The sequence below is a fragment of the Amblyomma maculatum genome, chromosome 1 (genome assembly GCF_055883805.1).
Source record: "Amblyomma maculatum isolate TAMU_Amacu chromosome 1, ASM5588380v1, whole genome shotgun sequence".
Classification (NCBI taxonomy): Eukaryota; Metazoa; Arthropoda; class Arachnida; order Ixodida; family Ixodidae; genus Amblyomma; species Amblyomma maculatum.
Window position 1 is genome coordinate 179,109,918 of NC_139344.1, and position 23,168 is coordinate 179,133,085.

General features: G+C 44.1%; 2 protein-coding genes across 3 annotated transcripts in view; one reads left to right on the plus strand and one right to left on the minus strand.

The window, feature by feature from the left end:
• The window catches only part of Mtp (microsomal triacylglycerol transfer protein), a 74,085-nt gene that overhangs the window by 16,551 nt on the left and 34,366 nt on the right, over positions 1-23,168 (plus strand). The window contains exons 2-3 of one of the 2 annotated variants that reach the window (XM_084589673.1): positions 10,824-10,850; positions 13,744-13,937. In XM_084589673.1, coding sequence (XP_084445799.1) covers positions 10,824-10,850; positions 13,744-13,937 — 221 coding nt within the window. The remainder of the gene's footprint in view (positions 1-10,823; positions 10,851-13,743; positions 13,938-23,168) is intronic. The other variant, XM_084589675.1, reaches the window with a different exon arrangement.
• LOC146205009 (SPRY domain-containing SOCS box protein 3-like) lies at positions 1,957-2,691 on the minus strand. The gene has a single exon (XM_084587545.1). It carries the CDS (start codon positions 2,689-2,691, stop codon positions 1,957-1,959), a length of 735 nt encoding a protein of 244 aa, XP_084443671.1.

Genomic DNA, 23,168 nt, shown 5'->3' on the forward strand with positions numbered 1-23,168 from the left:
TTCTCCCTTTCTCTTTTTCCGCTTCCACTCCAACCCTCCTCCCTTCCATTACAGCGCGGTTCAGATGTTCACAGAACAAGTGTGACAGCTACTGCGCCTTTCCTTTCATGTGTACCTGTCGTTCCAATTAGTTACCTAATTAGCTTATTGGCCTAATTATTTTTTCAACTGTAACATTACGTCACCCTCTATCGATTGACACCACTCATTAACCTCTACCACTTCTGAATTACTCAGAACTGCTGCGGACACGTTTTGCGAACATGGTCTGCGGACACGTTCTGCGGACAGAAATGTGTGAACATAGCGAAGTAATGCTTTCGCATTAATAATCTGTCTCCGCGGATATTTGCATTTAGTTTAAATTTAACGTGCACTTCTCGAAGCAGCATTCAACTCGGTCGTTGTAACCTCCGCTTTGCCACTACTTGGGTGACATCAACGCGACTGCTTTGGTGACGCGCATATAGCATGGTCACACGCATGTAGCGGAGGGCAGAAATTGACGTGATGAACATTTCACCGAAAGAAAGCGGCCGAATGGACATAGTTTGGACCCCGAGGGAATCGCATTATATTGCAGTCGCAGTAGAGAACCTTGGGAAATTGAAATTTTTGCAAGATATTGCTCATGTACCGAAGCAAAGTGTTGCGATAGCAGTTAAAGGTATAAGTAAATTTTGACAGCAGTGTGCCCAAGGCTCCGGTCAATACGTTCTGCCGTACTGCATTACTCATCGTTTGCGAAATGGAAATTATGGAATATATAGAATGCTTGTCGGTTCTTTCCAGCACAGCTTAGGCAGCGATGCTTCTTGCTTTCTGTACTATTTTCTCGAGACCTGTTCTACTGACGGCACGAAAACAATGTTGTTCTAATGCGGTTCGTGAGTGGCAAAAATAACGACTTCGAGGCAAGCACAGAGAGGGACACAAAATGACATCGTCCCATGTCTGCGTCGTTCCACTGGTATTATTTGTTCAAAATATACACTAACTCTCCCAGCTCTTAACTTTACTGAAACGTATCAGTCTTTTTTAACAGCTTCCCAGGTCTCTGTTCTTTAGCCCTTAACTAAAGATTAGCTGGGGCACTGGAAAATGTCAGCTGAAAAAAAAAAAATGATGGTAGGCTGTGGCTGTGCATCGTAAAAAAGAAAAGAAAAAAAAAGCAGTACAGTCATGAAAAACAAAGTACCATCAAAAGTCGTACAGTAACAATGTTCCTTTGCATATTTAGTTTGTCCTGACATGATGCAAGCACAGATAAAGACAGCTGAAAACCTGGGTAGAAAGGGTGATTGTGGCTCAGTGAGGCTGGAACCAATGCCATTACTTGGCTATCACTTGGCCTGCACTTTACGTAAGCTGCATGGTTATATTTTACTGCGTGGTTAAAAACCATTCAAATTTAATGTGTTAGCCATGAAGACTGCATGGATAAAATGTGTCTGGCTATCCCTGGTTAGCATTAGTACAAACTTTTATAAGCATTTTAACTGCATGAATAAATTAAAATGTCTAGATAAGATTTGTGGGGCAATACCTGGTTGTGTTACAGCTATTTTTATAAGCATTTAAACTGCATGAATAAATTACTTGTGTATGGCAGTACTTGGTAGGTGTTAAGGCTATGCTTAAAAGCTTTAAACTGCTTGGATAAATTCTGTTTCATAATACCTGTTTGGTTTACGGCTATTTTTATAAGCATTTAATCTACCTTTGCAACTCACTTTTACAAAAGGACATGTTGATGTCAAGCTGTCATGCTCTGAGTATACTGCGGAGAACCTGGCTGGTGTTACAACATACAGGAAAGGCTGCTTGACAATGTGCTTGCATCATTTCTTGGCTGCTGCCAAAACTCTCTGCACAATGATGTCCCGACTTGTGAAAACGTGGCAGCAGTGGACTTGAGAGGCATCGTGACTAGAGTGACAGCAGGAAGTTCTGCCTTCAGTCCTCGTGAAGAATGTAGTGCTGGAGAATATGGGTTAGCCCCAGCTTCAACACGTCCTCTGGTCCTGTCGTGTTCCTCAGGATGACTTCACGGCAACGGTCTTGCAGGCTAGCATATTCTCTGCGCGGGTTTTCCAGGTACATCTCCGTCCTGCCCGCCGTTGAACAGACGGCCGGGAAGAGTGGGTCTTTCACAAGGTGCAGGTCCTCGAATGCAACACCCAGGCAAACGCCATCCTTGTAGTAGGTCAGCGTACCATGCACTCCATCAAACAGCATTCCTACTACTGTGGCTACATTCTCGCGGAAGGATGATGTGAAACGGCGCCAAAGACCGCCATGCCAGAGCAAGCCCTTGTGCGACAGTCCCCATCCTTTCTCGTCCCGTCCCAGCAAGTCGCTGAAACTGCGTATTTCGAGCGCCGCATCGGCCGTGCACAGGCCCCACATCATGCTCGACCCGAACAGTCGATCCGTCATACGCACTTCCCAGTACGTTAGCCGGTCCCGCTCGAGCGGCCTCTCGGTCCGCACGCCGGCCGCGCCGTAGCTCCAGATTGGATTGAACTGGGCATGAGATGGCCCAAGCAGCACCACCTCGTTTGACTTATGCGTCGTACTCCAAGTCCAGGTGTTCCTCCAGCTGTGCCTCCAGGTGTCCTGCTTGAATCCCCAGGTCCAAGTTTCGGGTCCGCGCTCGGGGCCCCGCTCTTCGACGTCGCCGTTTTCCATTGCAGCTCTCACGTTAATTCATTGTGAGGTACTCTCCAGATCGAAACTAGGGATGAGATCCGTGACAAGGGATCCGGGACGGCGATGTGATGAAGTTTCACTCGTAGAAGTCGGGCTGCGACGTCGCACGGCTCGGAAAACGCAGCACTCGAAGGTGGCTCAAGTTGGAGCAGAGGACACAGCGCTAGGGCCTCTCTTAGCTCGCAAAGGCACCGGCACCGGTCGCGGTCAAAGGAGTAGTAAGACTAAGTCCGGTAGTTCACTGTGAGGGGCTCACCAGAATGATGCCAGAGACGAGATCACATGTCGCTCGTAGATGCCAGGCTGCGGCCGTTGCTCAGGTTGGAGAACGCATAATTTGGCCGTGGATCAGGATGGAGCGTAGGCAGCAGCACTCGGTAGTGGTTCAGGACTGAGTGCAGGCCAGCCCACCAGAGTCTCAGGTACCAGTTCGTCAGGGCACCAGCCCCGCCCGTTGCATTCACTCCTGAACTCAGCCGGAGAAACTGCTCGCCCGATGCCTCTGTCTTATCCAGGTATCCAGGGGCTTCCGACTCTTTTTCTTCGCTTCAAATACCGCGCGCTCTGCGATGGGGGACTGACTACGGTGTGATGCAGAGCCTTTGCAAACCAATGAAAAACCCACCCACAGATAACAAAAAAAAAAAAAAAAAAAAAAACTTTGCTGAAATGAGAAAGTGGTGAAGCGATGATTTTTGAAAGAAAATTAAGTTAACTTACAGCGAAAAAAAAATGTTTAACAACATTTAAAAAGAGTACCTCGTGGTTCTTCTACCTATATGCATATATACATTCGGTATATAAGCATGCACAGGGCGTCCCACGTAAACTTAGCCAGGGTTTTAAAATATACCATTCGGCACCACTGAAAGATCTCAAGACGCGTCTAAGACACAACTTATATGCTTTTCACTGGATGCTCTCTCTAGTGCAGCTTTGTGTGCGCACTAAGCGACTGATTTAAGATAGCCGCTGATCGCGTGACAGCTTTGAAGGCCAACAGAGCAACATAAATTATAGCTTGATGGAAGCTACGTAGCTATAGCTATATTTAGTGAGGATCTTCAACTTCGGCAATGACAGTTTTTTTCTGAAACCAATGATTAAAAATTCAGCTAATTAAACTGTAGTAACTAATGATATTTGTCGAACGATGAAATACCGCAGGCTAGATAGGCGACTCTCAACACCCTTCAGGTTGGTTTGACTGGGCAAGACTCCCCGTATTTTTTTATACCTTGGTAACATTTAGCTAGGACACACTGCGGGTTGTGACCTAGAAGGGGAAGTTCGAAATAGAAAAAAAAAAAAAATATTCAGGAACAAACTCTTGGCTGCGGCGGACGTAATTTACTTAAAAAAAACCCTTCTAATCACATAGCTAGTTAACTAGCACTCGCTAATATTTTAATTAACACAGTCTGGTGGTTAGTACCAACGGGAAGTTCGTTACTGTGGACATGACGATCTCTTTGCAATTTCAGAAATGAAAGAAAAAACAAAGAACAAATTTCTCAAAGCCCGGCATGCTGCACTACGAAATCCGGCGCTTTTTCCGCACGAAAAAAAAAAAAAAAGAAATAGAAACTGAGGCCATAAGCGCAGGAAGCTTTTTGGAAACGGCACGTCCGGTGATCAAGCAGCAGTGCCTATACGGCGCCCGATTTGACCTGCGTGCGCTATTCTGGTACGTCAAGGATAATTGTATCGGCTAGACGTTAGGTGGAAGGAAAAGTCACTGCCAACTGCGTCGACGTGATTTGGAGAGCGACGGAGCAATAGAAAGGGCGTCACACGACACAGTACAGAGGAAGCAGTCCGAATTAGGCGCTGCAGCCACTGTAGCCGGTCATCAGGGAACGTCGCGATTCCACCTGCGCCTCTCGTGCGCTGCAGTTTCGGTCTTGTGCAGGAGAAAAAGCTCCAAAATTCCTACTATTAGGGTAATATAGGATTAGATTTTCTTTGTTTCAAAAAATGATACGGCATTGCCTTGGCTTTGAACACCCTTTGGCAATAACCACTCAACTATGTTCATTATAAAGTTAACTTATGAGTTTTACGTAATTCGTTAAGCCATTGAAAGAGCTTTTGCAGTAACCTAGCCTGGCCGTGGCTGAGGATTTGCTCCTGAAGATTTTTTTTTTTTCTCCCTGCCGCCTTGGCGCAGTGGCTATGGCGCTCGACTGCTGTGCCCAGTGATGCAGGATCGAATCCCTGCCGCGGCGGCCGCTTTTCGATGGAGGCGAAAAGCATGACGCCCGTGTGCTGTGCGACGTCAGTGCGCGTTAAAAAGACCCCAGGCGGTCGCAATTTCCGGAGCCCTCCACTATGCCTTCTCTCACAGCCTGTGTCGTTTTAGGACGTTGAACTCCAAACTAAATATATAAACGAGCTGGCATAAGGTAGACATTCTAACGTTTCCGCCAGAGTCTGGCCAATTCACACGAAAACGTTAGAATCAAGAAAATTGTATTTCTATACCGCGTGTGAACTTGCTTACCTTTATGCTCTACCGGACCCATCCGAGCTTCAACCCTCTCCCTATATAAATACACACAGTTGAGCCTCACTATTACGGCCCCCGTTAATACGGACAACGCGGAGAGAGCTACTGCCCGAACCGGAAGGCTTTATATTCTGCATTCTGAGAGCAAAATTGCGGATGACTGAATGATGCCTCCATTTTTTATTGATCTCGTGCTTTTACAGTGCGAAGTTGTCCAGCTGATGCACTTTATTATTCCTAGCATCGTGACTGCTCAGAAGGGAAAAGCGCAAACACAGGGCAAAGAAAGAAACGAACAACGCGGGCTCTTTGTCCTGCGTTTGCGCGGCTCCCTTTTAAAGGGCAACTCCGGGGGTTTTTTGACATTCGAATATTGTAGTGAAACTTTTACCACAGGTTCTTCTCTCCGTCCTGACGCATTCTACAAAATTTGGGTGCCGTACGATAATCCGTTCACGCGCAATACGGCTTTAAAATATGCCGTTTTCATGGCTTAAGTTGAGAGTATTTCTGCGGGCAACACTGAGTTTCTGACATCACAAACAGTATACAGGCGTTAATGTCTACTTCCCGCGTGGTTATGAAATTGTGAGGCTTATATTGAACTACCTCAGACATTTTATGCAGTGCGGCATGATTTCCACACTTTATTTTCACCATCCAACGCACGTACGAGTGTTTTTCTAATACTGAGTGTGACGTCACCATTTCGTCAAATGTGACGTTGTTTCTGGCCGTGAAATCAGTTTCGGTTTCGATCTGCTGTTTTTCTTTTTTAAAAATACTTCTAATTGGAATTTTGGAAAACGGTTTTTTGTGTTGGAGTCAGGACGTGCCGAAGAATGTAATTCAATTAAAAACACAAAATGATGAAAAAACCACCGGAGTTGCCCTTTAAGCAATGTGCAACGAGCTATATCCCGCAGTGCAGATAGCTCTCTCCGCATGCTGTGCATCTTAGAAAGCCGCACTCAGCAGCAGGCAGCGGAATGAGTACTCGTGGGCAGTGAGAAGTCGTAGGAGTTTGGCCTTTTGCCCATAGTCTCTGTAGGTGCGTAAAGCTGCCGCCCTACATTGTTCAAGCGTAATGACGACCAGAGTAACGTGATTGTAGCTCCCAAAAATAACGTTTTACTTCAACTTACTGGTTACCCTGAATATCATTCTTCGTCATTCGTTCGACGACTTGCTTTATGGACAGTTTTTCTGGGAACCAAAGTATCTGTATTAGCGACGCACGAGTGTATTTAAGTACGTGCTATCAACCTTAGACCTTTACTTTTCAGAGGCGTATATCTCTTTTCCCTAGCGTTGTATGCATGACCTCAACGCGCTGGTCGCTGCGTTACTTGTAGCACTGCAGGAACCGCAGCACGTATTGCTTGCACGACCTCATGCAAGCAAGACAGCGTTTTCTTTCTGAAAAAAAAAAAAAAAAAAAAAAAAAAAAACGTAGATTCGGGGCTTTTTCTTATCGCGTGAAACCCGCCGGAGCAGCTTTTCTTTCTCCCTTTTTTTTTTTCTTCTATCTCTGCTCAGATCCGGTTTTGGGGGGAACGTGAAAACTTCCTGCGCCCGCGAAGGATACCCTGGAGAGTTCTGTAATGTCAACCAGGGCAAAAAACTATACTCGGCTGCCACATATGCACTGCGCGTTTTCGTGTTGGCCATGTCCGCAAACAGCGAACACTGCATGCGAATGTGAGCACTGGGGATGGTGCCATGCTATTTGCCTTCTTCTGCCGCGCTGGTGGCGTTTTCAGAGATCCGGGGAATTTGGAACCCTATTGGCGGCGCAGATTAAATTCGTCGTCTTTACAAATGTCTTGGAGCAGGTATTTGTTCAAAAGCCGCTGCAAACGACGCTGGGGTGAGCAAGCGGCAGCTGCGTCACCATTGTTCAAAATTCGTGCTTTCGGCTCATCGTCTACTTTCTCATAGTTGTGTACATATCAGTTCAGTTCAGTCGTTCAGTCGTGTCCGACTCTTCGGGACCCTATGGACCATGTCACGCCACGCTTTCCGGTCTCACATAAACATATAGAGTGACTCAATGTCTTTCAACATCAGGAGGTCCTGAGAGGGATCTGGCGCCGGGAGTCGGTATTGTCCGCCGACTGGGTGACCGGGAGTTATTATTGGACGTTTTTTGCATTGCGAAGGCCAGACGGATCAACGTATGTCTACGTGTTGCGAATGAAGGAGCACTGAACAAGGGTAAAGGGGGCACGCCTCAGTTCGCAGGTCGAGTCAACGTTTCGACAAGTTGACTTGTCTTCGTCTGGGCAAAGCGATCATCACTGGCAGGGGTTTAAATACACTTTTGCTTCCGAAGAAGAAAAGCTGGGGAGGGGAAAGTGGGTGAGAAGAAAGTAAGTCATAGAGTGAACAAAAAAAAAAAATTCTTCAGTATGTATTTCTCAGCCGAGAACCAGGGATCCTGTTGCCTGCAAAAGAAGTAAAAGCGGCAGTACCATGGAAAAACTACAATGCCAGGTAGAAGATTAAGCGGTTTTGGCGTAGATACACATTACAAAGGGAGAGGCCTTGCAAAGGGCCCTGATAAGAAATATATCTAAGGGGGACAATTCTTGAAGCTTTCTGCAAGGGGGGCGCACAGTGAACCACAACTGACATGCAAAAAAAAAAAAAAAAAAAAAAGAGTTCGAGGTTGTACAAACTCAAATAACAAGTTATAAGGAGGAAATGTGTTTGGAGAAACATGTGCAGCTCATGCTATTGCGGAAGGGAATAGAGTGTACATGCGTTATGATGCAGAGGGAATATACTTAAGGGATTATAACGTTCCTTTAGAGATATTTATTCCTGCTGGTTCCAATGTTCTAAATTTATGAATTAGATATGCCTCTCTATATTTTCTGTCTCTTGCAGATTTAAAGCCTGACTGGAGAAAATATAATTTAAGTTCTTCGAACTTATGTCTTTCTGATTGAAATGCTGGGAAACTGCTTTCGGGAGGTTTTTGCCTGTGTCTGCCCGATGTCCATTAAGCCTTATGTTCATTGGTTGACCTGTCCCTTCGGAAGAAAAAGCGTATTTAAACCCTTCCCAGTGATGATCACTTTGTCCAGACGAAGACAAGTCCACTTGTCGAAACGTTGGCTCGACCTGCGAACTGAGGCGTACCCCATTTACCCTTGTTCAGTGCTCCTTCATACCGTGTAAACCATCTTCTTCCTCTCGTTCTACCTACATGCTGCGAAGGTGCATGCGATGTGTAGCAAGGCAGGACACGGCCACTGGTGCGTGCACAGATATAGTTGACCCAGTATATGTCGGCGTGAATACTTCTCCGCTATGCTCTATGTCAGTGGAAAGCGGAGAAAACACGTTGTGCGTTTGTTCGGACACTTGTGGGCGTACTATGCTGTATAGCTATAAAAAGCAGCGCCTGACCGTCCTGCACGACCGGCCAGTGGGTGCTGCTTGCAGCTTGCTCAATCTCGGTTCGCGGGGAGATTTAGTCCAGTATTCTTTTGCGTACATATTCTAGTTAGGCATTATAAGGTCCCGTCGGCTAGTGCGCTGGCGTCGGCGGGTAAAATATCGCATGTTGGCACGCCCGTGCACGCACAATGTCCGCGAGTCGCTTTGGTGTTTGAGTCGCGCTCTGTTCGCTTCTGGTGCCACATCAGAGCGCGCGTGACATGCATGAGACCGATAGTTCAGTAAAAGGCTGCTGACTCGTGATATGCACGCTGCGCATGATGCTCGTGATATTACAATCTGCTGAACTCTGGACAAGCTCTTCAAGTTTATCTGCGAACCTTTAAAAAGAGACTTCTCGCCCTCTCCCGAGAATTGGCAGTGGTAGCTGTTACGCGTCCGCCTCGGCAGTATAACCACAAACATTCTACCCAAGCATCTAGCGTTTCCTTTGGAAACCAAGTGAACGCGGGAGCTTCCTCAGCGACATACGCCGTTTGCTTCAAGGAGAATCCTCAATGCTACTCTCGAGGAAGTGCTGCCGCAAGAGTGCTTCCAGACCATAGTTTGGAACCGCCCTCATGGCAGCGCTGCTTCAGATCAGTTTTTAACAATTATCAATAGTCGGAAAATCGTTTGCACCTCTCGTTGAAAGCACACCGTCCGGCGCTTGAAGAATGATTCGCGCAAGGAGTTTTATGGCCCGTAATACGGCGTATGCTGCCTTGTTGGTGGACGGTCGTCCCGGCTCCTTTCCGAGCTTCGGGCTGTTCGCTGAGGGAAGCATCCGCCACGCCAGACACGCCGAACTGCGCCACCCTTGGTCGCCGAGACGTGCACTGGCCGCAAGCTCTGAGCGAAGGCTGGGAAGAAGACTATATATCGGAGATGTGCTGGTCAGAGTATCCGCCTCCTTGCGACTCTTGACCAACTCCTCTCCTCTGCTTCACGCATCCTGCCTTAAAAATATGCGACCAACTGACATCGCTTCTCTCCTTAAATGACACACTCGCAGCTTACGCATGCATTCGGAAAATGGGTGAGAGAAGGCTCGCCTGTGTCGACGAAGTTGAGGCTCGCTCAAGCATTGAGTGGCATGCAGCTAATGAACATAATGAGCCTACCGCAGGCGCTTACGGTGTTCTCAGATTTCATCGAACTGCTTATCCAATGGCGTAGCACGCCACAGATGAAGGCTACGCGAAAGGTGGTCCCTCCTTGTTTTATGACAGAAGAGGTTTTCAAATTTTCAGTTAAAACGTTCAAATTTTGCTCTTCATCACAAACGACGTTGTAGAGGCCGCTCATTTTGCGTTCCAGGTTTCATGTACGCGTTCAAAGAGAACAGTACAACGAGCAGGCCTCTTTGTCGCCGATTCTCGAGTAGGGTCCGCAAAAAGCTCTGCTGAAATCATTCACTTAACTGTGTTCTCCAAGGTGACAGTCGCAAAAATGATAGAAATTAATTGATTATTCCTGTAGGTGTTAAGCCATGTGACACGGTATTTTGGGGTTCCCAATTTCAATAGCGCTTCCTTGATGAGCATGGATTTTCCAAAAGTTGCCTGGAGGCTTTGATAAGTTTGTATGGTGGCCATACACGCCAAAATGTTTCGTCGAATACTAGGAATCAGTACATGGTGAGACGAAATGGCCTTGGATGTTTTTGAGTGTCGTTTTTTATTTTACTTTCATTATTTGTTTGCGACTTATTCTATGTAACGGATTGTAGGTTACGCTTGAGCCATCGGTCGGTCTTTTTCGCAAATAATTTTTGGTCTCACGCCCTGTTACGTTCGTTGGTTGTTACCCGTCCGAGACGAATTCCATGCGGTCAACGAAATCTGAATAGCAATCAGCGTAAAATTACGGTGGTGGACACGCATATGTACGAAAGCGTTTATTCGTTACACAGGGTGCTTGGCTAGTTGTCATTCGCCAGCACGCCCCACAGGCTGAAAACTGCCCTAGGGATGGAAACGCCAGTAAGCCGTAATCCAGTGTTTCTTGCCCCCTCAAGCGCCTCTCTGTTGCAGCTCCTCCAGCCATGAGTGTACTGAGCCTGGGATGTCTATTATTGTTGCTCGCTGTTTACAGCGCGAGATGTCGGCGTTTGTGCGCAGCGGCCAACTGTGTACTTTTCTGGACCTTTCAGATTCAGTAATCTCGCCCCCAGCTCCAGGTACGTACCATGGCAACGGACGCCTGCTCTGAATGCATACTGACACTAACGGAGGAATGTGTAGGTGCGTCCAGCTGTGTATAGATTGCATGGTATGTATCTGGCGCTGGGAACTGCCTCCCCGTTTCTGATCCTCCACTAATCTCTCGCTGTCCAAGTGATTCCTCCAGCGACGTGATCTGTTCATGTCGTGTGGCTATGCACAAAGCACTTGCTTCTTTGCATCTGTCCGCCTTCTGTAGTCAACGTTGCCCGTGGCAGCCGTATCTGTTAAGTGCACGTCTTTTGGTGAGAATGCTTAAACGGCCAAGGGCATGAACACGTTCCGCATAAAGCATTTAGCTCGACCGCAGATTCGGTAAACAACACAGAAGCTTAGGACAATTCTTCGCTTTGAGTTCACTCCTCTTAATCCGAATGAGTTGCGTTTCAAGGTCTTCGAATTTTGCGCGCAGTTTAGCGTTTGTAAGGGGAATGTGACGGAGAATCATAATCCGTCTTACGGAAACTATAGTAATGGGAGTAGTCAATATGAATATTTCGACTCGGCAGCTAAATATTGGTTTCTCTTTTGCAGTTTATTGCCACACTTTTACCATGCAGAGATACTCATAGGTTCCAAGCTCGCAGCAGTCGGACCTTGTGAATTGGTCGAACTGGGTAGATTTTATTTGTTGATTTCAATAAATAAATTAAGTGGGTGGATTAATACTTAAGTTCAAGTACTTTGTACAAGACAGGTTTATTGACGAACAGATAGCGTATTGTTTTGTTAGTAGTACTGACTCTTGGTTTTTACTCCTTTAATGAAACGTAACGGTTTTTGGAGTCAAATATATACCCCGCTTTTTCTCATCCCTTTTATTTCCAATTCGATAACTGAGGAAACTCTCCCTTTCGCACCGAAATCAAGGCTGCACTGGTATCAGATGTGCACATGGTCGTTTTGTCTCCTTTTGTCGCTTCCACATGCATTCCTTATTTTTCTGCAAGCGATGTGATTCGTTGCTAGGGGAGCTCTCGGGCGCCATCTAGTACTTACGCTATATGTATGTATTGCTGCTTCATATCCTGCCGTGAGTAGTTTGATTCACGCCTGCAGTTGCGCATATCACTTACATTCCTTTATTTGCACGAGGTGTGCAGGATTTTGAATGATATGAAATGAAGACGGAAATAAGACCACGATGACTGCTGTTCCCACGGTCAAAAAAGCTGGCACCTTCAGCAACTCCAATATTACCACTGACAGAAAGGTTGGAAGGAAACAGCCTATACATACCCCCTCACCGAACAACAGTAGCAACAAAATGGGTAGACACGGCGAAATAATGAGAGAGCAATGTAGTACTTCCACCCAAAAGGCGCTCGCAAATTTATAGGCGACGATTATGTCATCGCACAGAGAAAGAAATGATGAAAAACTAAAAGAGAGAATTTAAAAAATTAACGGCCCATTTTCAAAGTGTCGCTCACATGCAAGGTCGCTATAATTAAAATATAATTTTAAATTATTTCCTGGGAGGATAGAAGGCGTGCTGCCAACTGTTTGGCATGATTGTACATACGTAGTTCATTCCCCGAAGATGCACTATATCAACTCAGTCGGAAAGTAACGGTTGCGTTCATAATACCCAATCTGCAGTTGATCCCTTTTATCGGTTATTCGCCCCGATTTCTTTCCACTTTCCTTTCAAAACCATGAACTCACGTTTTACATTTCCACAAATTGAGGGCACCGAAAATTAGTCGGGTGTAATTGGGCCGCTAAAAGTTTGGACCGTAACAATGCGTTCGATACCCTGTAGTGCACCACGTATACATGCTGATGCATGGCTGGGGCAGGTATTCCACGTGCAGTACACGTAAAATATATGTATGGGACCATGCGACAGCCTCATTACTGGTCTTAAAGTGCTACTTTCTCGGTGTTATTGATTATCGCTGATCCTTAAGTACTTGATAGAGTAGTAGTTGTGTTAAGGAGACTCGGGGTGCAGTCCTGCCGTGTAGCGAATGCCCACGTGTTTCGGTATAAGCCTTGGACGTGCAAAGAGCCAGCGTCGAGCGCCACCTTAATAAAATATTGCCCTTTGTTTTACACTTGATGAATGACAAGTACAGCAGAAACACTTTCCATATCCTTAGTTTTTTGTGCTCGGCATGTTTGTTCTCAGTACAACTACTGAATACTAAGCTTTCTATACAGCTATTTTTTCGGCAGCGCAATTATTGAGAAAAGAGCGGGCTTTTCTGGCAACGTATCGTCGTTTTGCAGTGCCCTGCTGCGCAGCTCGCCCAGCACCTTGAGGCTCACCCCATAGTTCCTAAGGTTTCATGGTATCATGTCTTGAGGGCGAGGAAGAATCATGCGTAAATTAGTGAATGTAGACGCCCATTTTTTTATGGATGAGTATCGCGATAGCCAATAATGAGTGCAAAGGTCCTCTGCACGTGCAGCTTTATGTGGGCGGGCGTGCGGAAACGCGAAATTGGACTTTTCCCGAGCACTGTCATGCACACGCCAAGAATCGGGCGTTTCAGCGCACAAATGCTTGGAACCGCATAAACAAGCAAAAAAAAAAAAAAAAAAAAAGAAGAGAACATCTTTTCGCACTCTTTTAGCCAGGAATCGGCAGGACGCGCAGACGAGAACTTTCGTGCAAGCAGGCGGCGCTGCGCCCCGGTCCCAAACCAGCAGGACGTATGTACATCAGGATGCACTGTATAGGCGTCAGCACGTTCATTTGCTAAATCCTTTGTCTTCCTCGTTAAGAGCGCATTTCTCCGCTCGCTCGGCCCGCGTCTTTCTTCTCTCAAATTTTCCTGCCCTTGCGAACTTGTGGTGGCGGGCGCGTGTTCTGAATGTTCTGGCGCCGTGTCCGTGAAACAGCTCCGAGTCGACAGTTCGAGCTGGGCACCACCTACAAGTACAGCCTGCAAAGCGATGTGTTCCTCAACGAAGCGGCGCCCCGACCGGCCGGAAAGACGAGCAAGAGCGTGGGCTACGGACTCAGGGCGGCTGCCGCGGTCACCTGCCTCTGGAAGAGCCCCCAGGATCCGTTGAACCGCCTCTTCAAGATTGAGGTACGTGCCCCACCGCGTGGCTCTCTCGCAGTATGTTCATCAACGTAACGAGGACGACGCCTTATGCCGAATTCCGTTTTAAACTGCTAATGGAGAAAATTCTGCTCCAAAAATGCATCTCGGTTACTTTCATTCGTCATCTTGAAGCACGCCGGTTTTCTGCCTATGTTGCAGTAGGGAATTCATTTCCGTTCATTGCTCCCCCCCCCCCCCCCCCCCTCCCCGCCAAGAAAAAGAAGAAATTAAATACATATTTAGAAATGGGATGTTTGTGTGTACGCCATTTCTGTTAGCAATCCGCGAAAATCTCCGCAATAGCGAGAGTTTCTCATTTGTGCCAGAGCTGCTATAAGTGCATTGCACATGCCTTTTAGCGCTAGTTTAGAAATATTATGTGTATGCTAACAAGCGTTAGACACTCCAAATTTCTGCAGTGCGCAACGTTTTTAGCCGAACATTTTGTACTGTAGAGAGTTCCGGCAGAAAGCGAAAACAGTAAAGGCGCGCAGTGTCATGTTTTTCCCTGCACCGTATAACTGCAGTTTCTACAGAAGCGCTGCTAACAGTGAGTGTGCGGAAAGGTTTTTACAGCTGCTTTAGAAGGAGTGTGCGTGTCTGCCCAGAAGTCGGCCGAGGTGCTCTCGACCGAATCGCGAGAGAGTCATTTGGCATGTGTGCTTCTTCCATATGCCCACTTAATGCCTTTACTCAGTCTGCAAGTCGGGCAGCGTTAACAAGGACACATTTCCGCTGCTTGGAAGAGATCCACTCTGGCATATTGGTATTAAACATGTCCGTTTTTGAAATACCACTTTACCTCAACATTTTAGCCATGCGGCATTTTGATGAGTAATCACTGTTACAAATGAACACACATTACAAGCACCAGAGAAATGACATGCACTAACGAAATTGGGCACTCTACACATGGCAACGCCATCTGCACAAGAAACATTGTCTGCCAAGAGAAAGCGTCTGCTAAACAAAATCGTTTGCTGAGGGCTGAGGATCATGGTCATTGCCTTTTATAGCAAGAAATCATAAAGTTCTAAATTTAAGCCGAGGAAGAAATATAAAATAACACACACACACACACACACACACACACACACACACACACACACACACACACACACACACACACACACACACACACACACACACACACACACACACACACACACACACACACACACACACACACACACACACACACACACACACACACACACACACACACACACACACACACACACACACACACACACACACACACACACACACACACACACACACACACACACACACACACACACACACACACACACACACACACACACACACACACACACACACACACACACACACACACACACACACACACACACACACACACACACACACACACACACACACACACACACACACACACACACACACACACACACACACACACACACACACACACACACACACACACACACACACACACACACACACACACACACACACACACACACACACACACACACACACACACACACACACACACACACACACACACACACACACACACACACACACACACACACACACACACACACACACACACACACACACACACACACACACACACACACACACACACACACACACACACACACACACACACACACACACACACACACACACACACACACACACACACACACACACACACACACATATATATATATATATATATATATATATATATATATATATATATATATATATATATATATATATATATATATATATATATATATATATATATATATTTATTCGATACTGTCAATCCCATCCAGGGATCGCAAGAGGGAGGGCGTTCAAAGGTACAGAGGCACAAAAAATAACAATGTTAATTATTCAAATTACATAAAAATATGACACGAAATTATACATAAGAAGATATGTATAGCAAATAAACCAGAATGAGGAGCGTGTGACAAGATTTTGGCGGACAAATAATACCACAAGCGAAAACACAAACGGAAGGAATAACTTCGTAATAGCACAAGAACTCAACATTTACTGAGATATAAGTAGTTGATTTTCCACACGTGTGCTGAAGAAATTTAATGTTGGATTACTAGCAATGGATGTGTTCAAGGTGTTCCATTCGCGTATAGCACGAGGAAAGTATGAATATTTGAAAGTGTCAGTACGGAATGAAAACTCGTTTAGAGTGTGCATTTGATTATTACGTGTTTGTCGCGTTTGTGATTTTGATATGTATCTTGAAGTGTCGACTTTTAATTGATTGTGTATGAGTTGATACATGGTTTTAAGGCGCGCTAGTTTTGCTCTGTTTTGAAGGGATAGTAGTCCTGCGTGTTTGAGTAGTTCTGTTGGTGAGTCTGTCGACCTGTGTTTATTAAATATACATCTGACTGCCTTCTTCTGCACTGCTTCTATTTGTTTAATAAGCTTGTTAGTGAAAGGAAACCAAACAATATTGGCATATTCTAGAATTGGTCTGCAAATGTCTTATACGTAAGGAACTTTGTTTCCGATGGTGCTAGTTTGAAGCGTCTGTTAATGAAAAATAACTGCTTTAAGGCGTTTGATGTGACATTGTTATCATGAGAATCCCATCTGAGACCAGAGGTCAGTGTTATGCCTAAATATTTATATTCGGACCCCGAAGCAAGAGGAATGTTGTTTAATGTGCACTGAAAAATTGATTTGTGTATCTTTCTAGCTACGGATAAAGAAACTGATTTTTAACATTAATGGTCATCTGCCATTCTTCACACCACTGGGTCACTGATGTTAAATCATTATTTAAAGCTATATGGCAATCGACACAGTTAATGTCCTGCTCAAGTACACAATCACCGGCAAAAAGTTTAATATTGTGAGAAATACTAGTAGGTAAGTCGTTCATAAAAATTAAAAATAGTACTGGGGCTAGAACACTTCCTTGTGATACACCAGATGTAAAATTGGCTGTTTCGGACTTCGCATTGTTAATTTCGACGAATTGAGTACGGTCAGTCAAATAATCAACAATCCAATCTACTATAGGGCCAGCTCCAAAGGTTGCATTAAGTTTTATAGTAAGTTTTGAATGTGATACGCGGTCGAAAGCTTTCGAAAAGTCTAAGAAAATGAGATCGATTTGTTTCTGCTGATCAATAGCGAAGGATATGCCATGTGTAAGTTCGATTAGTTGTGTAACTGTAAAAACTTCTTTCCGAAAACCGTGCTGAAAAGGTGTTAAAATCTGGTTTTCTTCTAAGTTGGTTGTTATGTGCTTTAAGATAATGTGCTCTAATAACTTGCAAACTGTGCTCGTTAGTGAAGTTGGTCTGAAATTTGAGGGATCTGATTGGCTTCCTGTTTTAAGTATAGGTGTTACTTTAGCTATTTTCCATTCTTTAGGAAGGGTGTGCGATGACAATGACTTGCTAAAAAGTATAACTAAAAAGTTTACTACCCATTCGGAATATATACGCAGGAAAATGTGAAAGATTCAGGCCCTGATCCTTTCTTTGTGTCCAAGTTTAGTAAGAGGTTTAAGACTCCTGCTTCTGTTACAGTAAGGGGTTCTAAATTATTTCCTGAGCAAAAAACTAGTACGAGGCTTACTTTCGTTGTCTGTAGTGAAAATAGAAGTAAAGTAGTTATTCAGCGTGGTTGCAATATTTCTGTTTTCCTCTGGAGAAGCTTGGCTTTCTTTTCGTGAATTAGGGTTCAGGTGACGCAGGAACTTTTGGGGAGCATCTTTTAAGAAACGAGTCAGCGTATTAGTAAAGTAAAATGTTTCAACTGTTTTTATTTTGGATTTAAATCAGTGATGACTAAGGTTAATTTTTCAATTGTTCTCGGTGATGGATGGCGTTCCTGCACTTTTTTCAGTCGTCGAACCTTTCGCTTGACATGAATTACGGTTCGAGGTATCCATGGGTTACGTTTGCGTATTCTCTTAGTCTTGGTAGGCATATAATTAGTAACGCAATATGACACAACGTTTTTGAATCTCTGCCACAATGTTTCTATGTCAGTATTTATGTCATCTGAGAGTTGCTGAAATGATGCTAGTTCGTGTGATAAAGTGTCAAGTATGGTAGTGTCGTCAGCTCGGTTGTAGTCTGGGTACGTTATTGTTGATGGCAAACAAGGGGTATAGTGATGCGGGACAGAACACCTTACTAGTTTGTGGTCAGAAAGGCCATTTAAAATTTCAACCTTTGTTTCTCGACAGAGGAAGTGACTACTCAGGAAAACTAAATCTAAAATGTTAGAGCTGGTTCCTTGCTCACGTGTGGGTTCTGTTACAATTTGCGAGCGGTTAAAAGAAAGCATAATATCAAAAACAACATCAGCGCAAGGTGAAGTATGGTGCAGCGTATTCCATTTAATATCAGGAAGATTAAAATCCCCTAAAAGTATTAGTCTCGCCCCCTTAACATGATGTTGCATATACGTATACAATGATTGAAGTATGATAGGATCGGAACAAGGATTAAGATAGACGCAACCTACAACGATGGCAGAATCAGAAAAGCAGAGTTTGCAAAAAATTGCTTCAACCCCTTCAACTTCAGGTAACGTAACGAAATGTATATCTTTTCTTATCACTAATGCCACGCCTCCGCCTCGCGTCTGCCTGTCCTAGCGTGCTATCGAGTAGTTGAGGGGAAGTACTTCCAAGTCTGTGATTTCTCTTGTCAGCCAAGTTTCTGTTATAGCCATGAATTCTGGCTGTAATCCTAATAATAAAGATTCCAGGGGACCGAGCTTATTGATAATACTACGTGCATTAATGTTCACGAAAGTTATTTGGGACGTTGTGGACGGCGCGAGCGTAGAGCCCGTGTACCTGTGTTTTGGTTTTTTGCCTCGGTTAGTGAAGGTGTATCCGGATGAGCTGCAACTGGTACACTTCACATTTTTCGTTGTCCCAAAAGCACAATTCATTTTTTATCTTTAGTTTGTCGTAAACCAGCGACACTTTTTCGCCGCAGGGCTCCGAGAGGAGCCGAGATGAGTATCCTTGTCGGCGTAGCTATCTAGCCCAAAGAAAACGCGATCCAATACGGGGCGAGCCCCTCATCCCGTTAACCTGCAAAGTATATAACCTGCATGTGCAGTGCTAAAGATTTTAGAGCATTGTAAGTACTGAAGATCAGGTGGATGACGGGCTCGCTCCGTGTGATGGCTGTGTCGACATGAATATTCATCTCGGCTCATAAGTGCTGCCATAAAGGATATAGTTCCACCTAAACTATTATGCTGCCAAGCGATTTGCTTATTATAGTAGCGCACATTAGAAATATCGATCGTCTTCAAAAATATATTACTTTAGATTTTTGCCATAACCAAGAAATGAAATAATATAATTAAAAACTGGATGGAATACCACTGCACCTCATGATGAAATATATATATATATATATATATATATATATATATATATATATATATATATATATATATATATATATATATATATATATATATATATATATATACAGGATAGAGAAACAATTCAACTGTGGCGTTTTCAATAAAATTGCAAGAAATAGCCAATTTATCCCAATTTAAGCTATCATCGACCCTGACAACCAGCAGCAAACGGCTTTATAAGTATTGAGAAGGCTTTGGGTACTGCATAAGTTAATATTTAACTAAATTGAGCAAATACTAAATCAAATTTAAGTTCCGCAGAATAAAAACATGCGCTCAGATTTATATTTACCTTTATATTTTTAGTCTGCATGCTACAATAACATTTAGTGCCTGATATCTTGATATTTATGAAAGACTGGGAACACCATTAGATTTTGATAAAGATCGAAGGTACAGTTGTTTTTTAATTTCAGATCAAAGTTGTTCATTCTTTATTATTTTTTATTTTGGCCGATTTCGATATAATATGCCGAAATTATGTACAATTGTATAGCTACAAATTTTCCCGTATAAGAACAAGGCATTTATAATGCAGAGAAAAAGTTTCTGTGGCACGTTATTGCCACTGTATTGCACTTTAGTGCCAGAATGTAGGGCTGAATATTGACAATATTTAGGACATGCGCTGAGTTCTATATGCATTTTTATAATATTAAACAATATAGTGCAACACATTTTAATACCTAATATTTCTGAGCTACAGGAGATCGTTAAGTGAGATTTTATTAAAAATCGAATGTGATGCTCTTTTTTTTTTATTGCTGTTTTCGAATTTTGTTCGACTTTGATGTGTTCTCGATAAGACAGCCAGCTGTCTAGAGCACCAAATTTTGTCTGAATTTAAGGACGTAACCTATGTAATAAACAGAAAACGTTTTAGTGACAACAATTTAACGCATCATGCCAGAATGTACGGATGAAAATTGACTTTTTTGTGTTTTTTTTTTTTCAGTGGGACCAGTGAGACGCTCATGGTGCAATGTTCACAATGTTTATTTTTTTTTTTTTTTACTAAACCAACTGCAAAAAGAAACAGCAATGTTGCTAATAGCTCCTTTAAATATGAAAGTAGCCTAGATTTATTGAATAAAAAAATAGTGCGTGATAAAATTTAAGTGTATAAACAGCAGGGCTTCAAATTTGCAACTTTTTTGAAGTGGCAAAAGCGGTGTTTTCCACCTGTAGTGGATTTTTATCCGAGAAAACTACGGCGTATCTTGCAAAACTAAGATCAATTCCTTTGTGTCGAGGCATTTGTCCATCATATAAAAAGTTCATTAAGAACAAAATATGATCATGGGACCTCGATTACCATTCTTTTCTGACGCACCCAAATATATCGAAGAACTATAGTGAACTACCGGTATGTTTTGATAGTGTCTAGTTTTGATAGCACAAAGCTGAACCAGATCTCGCCATCTCGGTAGCGGGCTTCTTCACGTGCCTAAGTGCCAGACTCTCAGGTTGTGGTTCAGATGTCATCATTTTCATTGTCTTCATCTGACGCAAGGTGATACAGGGTGTTCTCTACAGAGGGTCTAATTTGTTTTATACAAAACGGGAACTTGCTTCAGACTTATTTTATTCATGGTGATGTAGTGTGGGTTGCGGCGGGCACAGGTAAGGCACAAGGTAATACGCTGTGGCCTCGTGGTAGAGCATCCGTCCCGCATTCGGGAGGTACCAGGTTGAATCCGCGGTGTCGCCGGGTGCCCACCGGTTTCCAATAGGTACAAGATTTTCCCCAGCCTGGTGCTCGACTCTTCTGGGGCGAAATTCTTGGAAAAAGGGGCCATGGACCAAAAATATTGGCTGGAAAAAAAACAACAAACAAAAAACACGCATAATGAATTTCTGCCGCGCAGGGCGGACTTGTGGTTGTCCGATGGCGGTAGGAATCAGTGGCACATCAGCGCAAAGTTTAATTATTTCGCTTGTTAACTAAATATTTGAATTGCCTTTTCTTTTTCTTTTTTTTTTCTGCTTTTGAAGACATGTTGTATTTGTAGAATTCGAGTTCGTCCTCCGTATAGTAGAGCCGAGCCAAAAAAGTTCCATCAGAAAATTTGTAGCCCACATTACGAGGAGCACAAATGTCAGCCTGGTGCAGATTCACATCGTAACACAGCGAGCGTGCAATGCGTATACCGGTACATCGTTCCGCCTCGGCGAAACCGCGAGCGAAGCGAATTGGTAATGAGCAGCCGCGCGCCCGCCTGGGTCGCAGGGGACGCTAGCAGATTGTCGAATCATGGTGGAGCAGCCAATGAAGCTACCTACGTCAGACGCGCGCTGCTGCTCGGTTAGGGTGTTATGGATGGATGGAATATAGGAGAGTCCCCTTTGAAACGGGTGGTAGCAGTTGCTATCATGCTCGTCTTTACCCCGGTATCTTAATCTTCTTATCAGGGTGATATCTGGCGGCTTGTAACTCGTGCTACAATTTTTTCAATTAAACTTTTTTCTCTCGGCTATATCATTTGGAGGACGAGCTGCAGTTTTACAAATGCAATGCTTTTTATTAATTAGCGCTCTAATTAAAGCAGCCTGTCTCTTACCTGGTTAAATACAAGAAATGTTACCTTTATTTCTTTAATTTTTGTATCTTCTAAAAAAAAACAACAACGGATATATACAAGCGGTTTTAATTCGGAAAATGTAAACGCTTTCTGTCTGAGGGCTCCATTTAAATCCATCATTCTACATATGTAGTTCCCCATTGCTCCCAGCTTCTGTTGTACGGGCGTCTTAGCCCTTTCTGCTGAGCAAACATTTTTTGGTGCGAAAAACAGAGGCTGTACACAGATTTCTGTCATCTTAGAGAAGAACAGACGTCTATGCTGAATCCGAGCCACCCATCGTTATTTATAAACTATATATTTGCGTCCCCCTGTGGTGCCCATTATTTTATTGAATTGTGATTTGTGATACCAGTTTCATCACCTCCTTTTGCACTCCACGGACGATGCTCCAGAGGGAGCCGTCAGTGTAGCTGAGATATGCCATTTCCTGAAAGTGTGCCTGCCCGCCGCGGTGGCTCAGTGGTTACGGCGTTGGTTCGATCACGGCCTCTGCGGCCGTGTTTCGATGGAGGCGAAAAGCAAGACGCCTGTGTTTTGTGCCAGATGGTTAATTTTAATTCGGAACCATTCATTGCAGCATCGCTCATAGCGCCATGTCGCTTTGGGGTGCTAAGCTCCTACGTACTATACCTTTCATTGCATCCTTGTGCCATGCCAAGTGTCATAAGGTTTCACGGTGCAGTTGTTAATGCTTGCTTATTTAAAGCGCTCCGAGAGGCAGCGATTTCGATGAGAAGCATGTCCTTGATAAATTACTAACTTTCGTCTGTAACTGGTGCATACATACAGGGTGTCCAAGCTAACTTTAGCCAAGGGTTAAAAAATGAAACTTTTGAGATAGGCCAGCGAAACCACCTGTGTACAGCTGCCAGCCATCTGGCGCACCATAGAAAATTTTTTGTTTTGCAATTAACTGATTAGTAATTAAGATAATGTTTCTAATTTACTAACTATTGCTTTTAGACAACAAATGTAATCTGCAGAGTTGGAGAGCATCTTCTAAAACCTAAGGAAAATAAAACCGCAGCAGACACAGGACGGAGGCTAGAGACAACACAGGGCGGTTGTTGTCTCTAGCCTCCGTCCTGTGTTGTCTCTAGCCTCCGTCCTGTGTCTGCTGTGATTTTATTTTCCTTATGTCTCACCAACTGGCCTACACATCTACCCTTCTAAAACCCCCATTCCATCTATT